Source organism: Lontra canadensis, unplaced genomic scaffold (genome assembly GCF_010015895.1).
Source record: "Lontra canadensis isolate GAN:19392208 unplaced genomic scaffold, GSC_riverotter_1.0 scaffold146, whole genome shotgun sequence".
Taxonomy (NCBI): Eukaryota; Metazoa; Chordata; class Mammalia; order Carnivora; family Mustelidae; genus Lontra; species Lontra canadensis.
Genome location: NW_022631140.1, coordinates 1,172,335 through 1,181,014, shown reverse-complemented (window position 1 = coordinate 1,181,014; position 8,680 = coordinate 1,172,335). Strand labels below are relative to the sequence as shown.

The 8,680-nt window shown below is 45.0% G+C and overlaps 1 protein-coding gene across 2 annotated transcripts in view; it reads left to right on the top strand.

The window, feature by feature from the left end:
* Positions 1-5,263: 5,263 nt before the first annotated feature.
* The window catches only part of RBBP6 (RB binding protein 6, ubiquitin ligase), a 31,590-nt gene continuing 28,173 nt past the window's right edge, over positions 5,264-8,680 (top strand). For both annotated transcript variants that reach the window (XM_032843984.1, XM_032843983.1), the window contains exon 1: positions 5,264-6,524. In XM_032843984.1, the coding sequence (XP_032699875.1) occupies positions 6,359-6,524 (166 nt within the window). In that variant the 5' untranslated portion in view covers positions 5,264-6,358. The remainder of the gene's footprint in view (positions 6,525-8,680) is intronic.

Sequence of the window (8,680 nt, the reverse complement as noted above, 5' to 3'; positions counted from 1 at the left end):
AGCATGCTATGGCCCCAGGTCCCCAGCGCCCAGGAGTCTGATGGCCAGCTTCCCTCCCGGATCTCAACACAGGAAAACTAGAACCAAACTCGAGTTTTATTTACAGTTACGGCATACAGGGCTGCCAAAAAGTCTAGCGAGCTAGCCTATGTTTTGTTGCTCTGAAAATGACTTCATTTTTCCTGTCTGACTGTGAGAGTCTTTGCTGACAGTGGGAAGAAAGGAGAGATGAAACCTCAGGGACACATCAATGGATTAATCATACTCCTAATCTTGTGACCTCTTATTGTTCTGTACGTGATTCCATTTCAGTTTAAGTATTCTTAAACTGTCCATTATTCTTATCTGTCCATTTTCAGTACACCGATGACTACTTGTGAACACACACAAGAGCGAGCTCACTGCCAGTTAACTCCTATCCCCTCGGGGTTCCTCACCTGTCTCATTCTGCCATCTCAGAGGTAACCCCTGTCCCGAAAGTTGTGTGTCCCAGTTGCCAGTTTTCAGATGCATTACATTTGTCTGCTTCACTAAATAATGCATTGTTTGCTTTGAGTTGTTTTTGAAATTCATAGGAAGGGTATGGTATGTCAGCTTCTGAGACTTGCTTTTCTGACTCCAGAACAGCTAAAAAGATCCCATTGCCATGTCGTCACACCTACTGTTATTTTATTTCTTTTGGCTATTGCATAATACTCCACCGTCTGATAGACCATCATTCTCCTCTCAAGGGCATTTGGGTTGTTTCAGCTTTTTGCTCCTGAGAAGAAAGCTCCCATGAAATTCTCATGCAAGTCCGTGGGTTAAATTTTGCCTTGGGTATATATAACAAGGAGTGCGATGACTGATTCATAGGGTACGAGAATGCTCAAATTTGCAAGAGGATGCCAAATCGTTTCCAAAATTACTGTTCCAAACCCCCCAGTGATCATAGGGGATCTCATCGATCCCCATCTCCCACATATGGTATATGGCCAACCTTCTTAATTTGTCAAGTTGAATGAGTGTTGAATGAATGGATGACTGAATAATGGGGAAACCAGGTTGCTCACAAAAAATCAGTTCATATGATCAATCAGTAACCTTTAGCTTTAAACAAATCAAATGTGTTTTAAAATGTTGTCAAGGGGATTCCTGGGTGTCTCAGATAGTGAAGCTGCTGACTCTTGATTTCAGTTCAGGTCATGATTTCAAGGTCCTGGGATCAAGCCACCAAGTGGGGCTCCCTGCTCAGTGGGGAGTCTGCTTCAGGATTCTCTCTCTCCCTCTGCCCCTCCCCCTGCTTGTTCATGCTCGCTCTCTCAGATAAATAAATAAATCTTAAAAAAAAAAAAAGTAGGGGCGCCTGGGTGGCTCAATGGGTTAAAGCTTCTGCCTTCGGCTCAGGTCATGATCCTGGGGTCCTGGGATCGAACCCCGCATCGGGCTCTCTGCTCGGCAGGGAGCCTGCTTCCTCCTCTCTCTCTCTCTGCCTGCCTCTCTGCCTACTTGTGATCTCTGTCTGTCAAATAAATAAATAAAATCTTTAAATAAATAAATAAATAAATAAATAAAAGTAAAATGTTACCAAGAAGAGAAGATGAAAAATTTCAAGTAAAATGTTACAAAAGTCTTATAAAAACGAAAATCATTCAATCTGTCATAAATTATCATAAAATATAAATAGTTAAAAAACAAAAGATAGAAACTCCCCTTAGAAGACACATGTGTAATTTGCACCAAACCATAAATACATATTTTATGCTTTTCCCCTTTATTAACAATATATTTCACAATTTAAAAAGGAAGAAAATGGTCTTCACTTTATATTATACCCTATACACAAACCAATTCAAACAGATTACAGAGTTGTTGTTTTTTTTTAAGATTTTATTTATTTATTTGACAGAGAGAGATCGCAAGTAGGCAAACTGCTGAGCCACCCAGGCGCCCCCAGATTACAGAGTTTAATGTAAAATCATGATGCTGGGTGCCTGGGTGGCTCAGTGGTTTAAAGCCTCTGTCTTCAGCTCAGGTCATGATCCCAGGGTCCTGGGATCGAGCTCTGCATCAGGCTCTTTGCTCGGCAGGGAGCCTGCTTCCTCCTCTCTCTCTCTCTCTGTCTGCCTCTCTGCCTACTTGTGATCTCTGTCTGTCAAATAAATAAATAAAATTTTTTTTAAAATGTTAAATAAAGTAAAATCATGATGCCCATACATAACTGGCAGGAAACATAAGCAAATAAAAATCTAAGGTGGTTGCTGAGTACCTAGGAACTACTTTTTACAACATACAAGTAAAGGTAAAAACCATGAGGAAAAAAGACTGATGGATTTTATTACATAAAAATGCCAAACTTTTTGTAGGTTTCATTAAGTAAAGAAAATATAAAGGCAATCAACCATCTGGGAGGATACATCAGTGTTATAAAGTGAAAAAATGATCTATCTTTTGTGAATTTGAGCTGAGAACATGGAGGCCAGACTCACAATCTGGTGACTTGCCTGCTGTTGGGGAACTTGGAGGGCTTAGATTATGAGTTTAAGACACCTGGGTTGGGTAGATCTCATTCTAACTTCCAGAGCCTGGAGACTAACACAAGGGCCCTGCAGGGGACTGGCAGGCTGTCTTGGGTCTCCCAATTCTGTTCTCCGAAACTGAAATGTTGGCACACTAAAATAAGGTAGGAGATCTACTATGAATGTGTTTGGTGGGGATGTCAGGATACAGTGGACTTGTGAGTGACAAAGTTTTAAAATTCTAGGAGGTGGGAGCTCAGGAGTTGCTACAAAAAGAAGTTTGGAAAAGCAGGAGCAGTACAAAAGGCTTTTCCAGGGCTTACAGGAATATTGGCGTGGGAGAAGGGGACCAGCGGCAGGGAGGGCAACTCCGTATCACCAACAGAAGTTTACAAAGTTCAGATTCAGTTAGGAATTTCACGAAAGGAACCAAACGTAACATTTTGTCAAGGAAGCAAGCAACTGAATTAAATCCCATCACAACCTCATTTAATGCAGGTTGTGGGTGAATTTTGACCTGTTGGATGTGATACAGCGTGAGGGCTCCAAAAAGGACTCCGTAAAGGACTCTTGGCTGAGGAGAACCACTGGACCAAATCACAACACTGACTGTATTCTTTCCAAGGATACACACTCATCTCTGGCAGGACTCTAATTCACTCTATCCTGAGGATGTGGCCTCCTTTGAGTCCCAGCAAGCTGACTAAATTATCATTGAATTAAGTATGAAGGGATTAGCCAAAGACCAATGAAAGAATATAGATTTTCCACTTTAGAGGCGTGAATACCAATGCAATACCCCAGTTTCCTGTCCCCCTTTTCTTTCGGTAGATATAATTTCCCCCCCTTGGTTCACACAGGTTTTTCAAGAAAAGCAGCCATTCTGAAGTGGACCCAAGACAGGAACATTTGGGTTAGTTACCAAAGAGAAAGGTGGGAGAAATTTGTTATATGTGGAAAGCACTGATGCTGATGATGTGATTGAGTTAAATTGTATTTGTGTCTCTGGGGCTGCCTTGATCTGCCAAAATCTTACTGCCATGGTATTTCTATAGATCACATAAAAATGTATTTATTCAACACCTTAATTGAGTGCTTACTCTATTCAGGCTGGGGTTCTAAGAGCTGGGTATATGGCATGACCAAAAGAGAAAAAAAATCCCTGTTCTCAGCTGTGTGTGGGGGGGGGGCAGAAAATTAAAAAATAAATATACCATGTCAGGTAGTAACAAATGCTTCGAAGAAAATCAGGAAGAGGGAGAGATAGAACGTTGGCCATCCTATTTGAATAAAGTCGCCTTAGGAAGACTTTCCTGACAAGGTGATGATTTATTTAAACCACCTTCTGGAAGGATTGGGTGTAGGTATTTAGGAAGTCCCAGGCAAACTTGGCCCCATCATGGCTGTGTGGTCTTGTTCTTAGTGACTAACTTCTCTGAGCCCAAGCCAGTAAAAATCCAGAGAGGATGAGGAAAATGCACTGTAAATTATAGTGATTATTACAGTTTATGAATGTTATTTTGTTATAGTATGAATTTTATGGATGCTATAATAACTTCTTTATGTCCCAAGGTAAAAATGATCTCCAGTCCCCTGAGGGGGGTCTTGGCATATTTCCCTTCTTTTACAATTAGGAATGGGATTTCGGACACTGCTACAAAGCAGGCATTCCCCTGATTCTGAGAGTTCGGAAAATTCTCCATTGCTAGCATAGCTCCGTCTATGAATCGGAGATAATGGTAGGGCTGACCACTTTAGGGTTTTTACTGATGTTGTTAAAATGACATTTACTGAGCTACATGTGAGACACATTGAACCATACGCCAGGCATGTTCCTAAACAATGGAAACATATTCATTCATTTAATCCATAACAAACCCGTAGACCGAGTACAATTTTATTTTTTTTATTTTTTTTAAAGATTTTATTTATTTATTTGACAGACAGAGATCACAAGTAGGCAGAGAGGCAGGCAGAGAGAGAGAGGAGGAAGCAGGCTCCCTGCCGAGCAGAGAGCCCGATGTGGGGCTCCATCCCAGGACTCTGGGATCATGACCTGAGCCAAAGGCAGAGGTTTTAACCCACTGAGCCACCCAGGCGCCCCCCGAGTACAATTTTAAACTGCACTTTACAGCCAAGGATACTGAGGCACGGAGGCGTTAAATCTTGACCCCCACAGCTAGGGTTCCAACCACGACAACTGGACTCCAAGCCTGGCAGTGTTACAAAGGGCTCAGCCCTGGGCCTAGCACACAGTTAGAGCTCGGTAAATCTTCATAGTCGTGGTTTTGTCAGTTCTAGCCGGGGCTGCTCCAGAATTTCCACTTAGGAAGAGCTGAAGGTGGCTGGTTTGTTGGAAGGGGAGGCTAGGGGGCGCTTGCATAGCAACCATAGTTCAATGCATAGCAACCATACTGTTTACTGGAACTGGGGGAGTTGGTGGGGATTGCGGGGAAGGGGAGTTAGCCGGCCATCCCTGGACACCCCACTTTGCGGCGGAGACTAACAAGCACCGTAGCAGCTGAAATCCGAGCTTCCCACCACCACCCCGCCCCGGAGCCGCCCGGTGAGCCGGCCCTCCGCGCGGCGCCCCCCCCTCCCTCTTGAGGCAGATGGTTTCTTCCGTTCTCCGGCTGGTTCAGGTTCCGCGCTCCGAGTCACAAAGCGCGGGGTCACGTGGGCGGGCCGGTGCGCTTTGTGACGCCGCGGGCCCCGCCTCCCGGCCCGCCTATCCGCGCACGCCAGCCCCGCCTCGCGCGCGCCGCCCGTGCAATCCCTGCTTAAGAGACCCCGGAGTGGGGCGCTCGCCCGAAGCCAGGCCGCGTCCGCCATAGTGCCTGGCTTGGAGGTGTCGCCGGCGCTGGGTGAGGGCCCGAGAGCGGCAGGGGGGCGAGACAAAAAGAGAGCCCCGAAGCCTTTGGCGTTGCCCGGCGGTTTCCGGGCCTCCTCTCGCGATTCGGGGCCGAAAGGCGACGGGAGCGAAAGGCGAGAGAAGCGCGGAGCACACGGCGAGAGGAAGCGTCGGGGAGCCTCGGCGGCGTCCCCAGGGTCCGCCAAAGCCACCCGGCCGCTGGCTGGGGCCCGGGGTGGTGAGGAAGTGCTTCGAGGCCTAGTTGAGGCCTAGTACCGGCTTTGTGTCCGAGGCGGCGGCGGCGGCGGGGGGGAGGCGGAGCCGGGGGCGGCCTGCGGGAAGGCCTCTCCTCCGCCGACCGCGCGTTTTTGGCCTAGGCCGCGGGCCGCTCGTGGCCTCCGGGGAGCAGGCGACAGGGTTTTGCGTGTGGGGGGGCCTGGGCCTGGGCCTGGGGAAGCTGACGCCGGTCGTCCGGAAGCCAGGAGGAGGCGAGAGGCCGCTCGTGGACTCCGGGCCTAGGCCCTCTCCCCCAACCTTCTCCCGGGGCCTGGGTCACCCCAATCCACGGAAAGAGAGACCAACCGGGAGGTGCGGCCTCGCTATGGACCCCTGACCCCGCGGGGTCATTCGGACTCTAACGTGTGGACTGACCGCTACTGACTGCACCGCCTGCCCCCCGTCTCCTGCCGGCCCTTAGCATGAGCGAGGGGGACCCAGCCGGGTGACATTGTGCCCGTTGGCGGATTCTCGATTTCCCCTTTCCCCGTCCTCGTCCGCTTCCTCCCGTATGAAGTGCTTCTGAGTATCGTGGGGGGCGGGGGGGGTTCTGGATTATTGTTTTTACGAACCCCTGCTTGTGGTTGGGGGGGTATTTAATCTGAGGCCTTAGGGTCCTTCGGTGTCTTTTGAGTGTTTTGTGTGTGTACATATTTTGCTCTTAAGTTTATAAATATACATATATTGAGAGTGTCCACGTCTCCTCGCTGAACCTTAGGAATCCTTTGGCACCATGTCCTGTGTGCATTATAAATTTTCCTCTAAACTCAACTATGATACCGTCACCTTTGATGGGCTCCACATCTCCCTCTGCGATTTAAAGAAGCAGATTATGGGGAGAGAGAAGTTGAAAGCTGCGGACTGCGACCTGCAGATCACCAACGCGCAGACGAAAGAAGGTAAGAGCCACATGGGCTCCAGCTTTGCTGGCTGAAGATAGATAGTAGTTGTGCTAAATACTGGTTGCCTGGCAGGAGGCTAACCGCCATTACGTCTCTTGGGGGCCTGTTCATTCTAATACTTTGGATGCAAGTTTCATTGAGACCCAGGGGTTGCAGCGGTCGGCCTGGGAGTTTAACTGGCTGGTATGATGTCTGCGTAGGTGGGATCATCGGTAACAGGCTAATCTGAAAACGTGGAAGTCTGTTTATTCTTCTCAAATGTTATTTAAAATGAGGATTTCGGTGGGAGAGGGTGAGGAGTGTCATCCAGGTTCTTGGGGGTGCTTGCCTTGTGGCGTTTTCGAGCTTGTTTTTCATCAGAGGGGAGGAGAGCATATGGAGGCTTCTTACTTGTTAAAGCAGCAGTAGAGATAGTGCCCTAACTTTCTAACCTGACAATGGTTTGGAGTTCAGTGGCAGGTTTTATGTACTCCTTTTTCTTCCAGTCCTTTTGTACTTAATTTATTTTTATTTTGGAGTTGCCTGTGTTGTGGAGCAGGGATCCTCATGTAAATATTTTTGAGGATTTAATCCAGCTAGTCTTTAATGTTGGAATTGCTTTTGGAACCTGATGTGTTCTGATGTCACCACTTTTGTGTGTAAATTCCAGAATTAGTAATACAGTAATTAAGTGGTTGAGCTCTGAGTTCATCACATTACTCTTAAAATTTAGTAGCAATTTAGTAAAGGGTTCTCTTTTTTTAAAGTAGTAATTGTTAGGCTTTATTTATATGATTATGTTACTTGGATGTGGAGAATAGTAGGCTGCTACCAAATGAGTTTCAAACAAGCCACTGATAGGAATCTTTAAGTTCTTTCTCCTTTTTAAAAGCATTTAATAATGTTGAGAATTTAACATTATAGACGACAGTGTGATAAATAGTATCTGCAGATTCTGGTTCTGCATTTGTTTTGGTTTCTTTTTCTTAGTACTGTAATGCTGATGTGTAGTTTTCAGTAGATCAGTCTGGAATGGGAAGAAATAAAGAAGTTCAAATTAGCTTAAGGTATTTTATCGATCACTAAATTTTTCTTAAGGTGTGACTTACATTCTTTTAGTTGAAATGGGGGGGGTCCCTCACTTCTATATGGGGTTTTGGATTTTGTTTTGTTTTTTAAATATTTTAATTTTAAGTAATCTCTACACCCAATGTGGGGCTCGAACTCACAACGTAGAGACCAAGAGTCGCATGCTCTACCAATTGAGCCAGCCAGCGCCCCTAGTTTATAGTTTTTAATAGAGTGAATCTTGTCCTGTAAAAGAGTTGTTTCCCATTTATATCCAGATATAAGTATAATTGTATTAAGGACTGGCATTACTGGCATGACTCAAAAATATTAAATAGGAACTTCATTTGCTTACATGGTAACACATGAAGGAATATTCTCCACTGCCCCCACCCCCTTTTAAAATGTCATACCTAAGGGATACTCCACAGGAAGCTTTTGTGATTATAATTATGTGTAGAATCTTCTACTTAAGGAGAGGAAAAATTGCTGGTCATCATGAACAGTCAAACAGCTTTTTAAAATAGTGTTCAGAAAAATACCTTAAAGAAAATACTCTTTTCTTTAAGGTCACCAAAAGTGTCCCTTAAATATTGCAGCCACACTTTACAGGTTTATAAGAATTTCAGGACATACTGATATGTTTATGACACTTATAAATGAGAGGAAGAAAATATATATGAAAGTAAAGATTAAGGCAATTTTAGTCCTATACTTAGGTAGGATTTACATTTTCAGGAGTATTAAATGATTTTATCATAGACTTGGTCCATTTTCTCCACCTGATAATTGAGTACAACTTTGTTAGATTGCAGTAAGTTATAGTTGATGGACATCTTGCCCAAAAATCTAAGAGTTTTGTGACATTGTGTTATTTTTTTTTCTAAGCCAGGAAATTATGTTATGTATTATTTTTACAAGCCCTGAAAGCTAGGGAGGTGTTCTGTCCAGCAGCATATTTTTTTTAACATGTTTGTGTGAACGGTCTATATTGAAGAAACCTTTGATGTTAGATTAAGAGAAGGAGTTTCTGGGGAGAGAATGTGCATTTTGTGCAATCCTCAAATTAAGGGAGGAGAAAATACTGATAGTCGTGCAGAGGGATA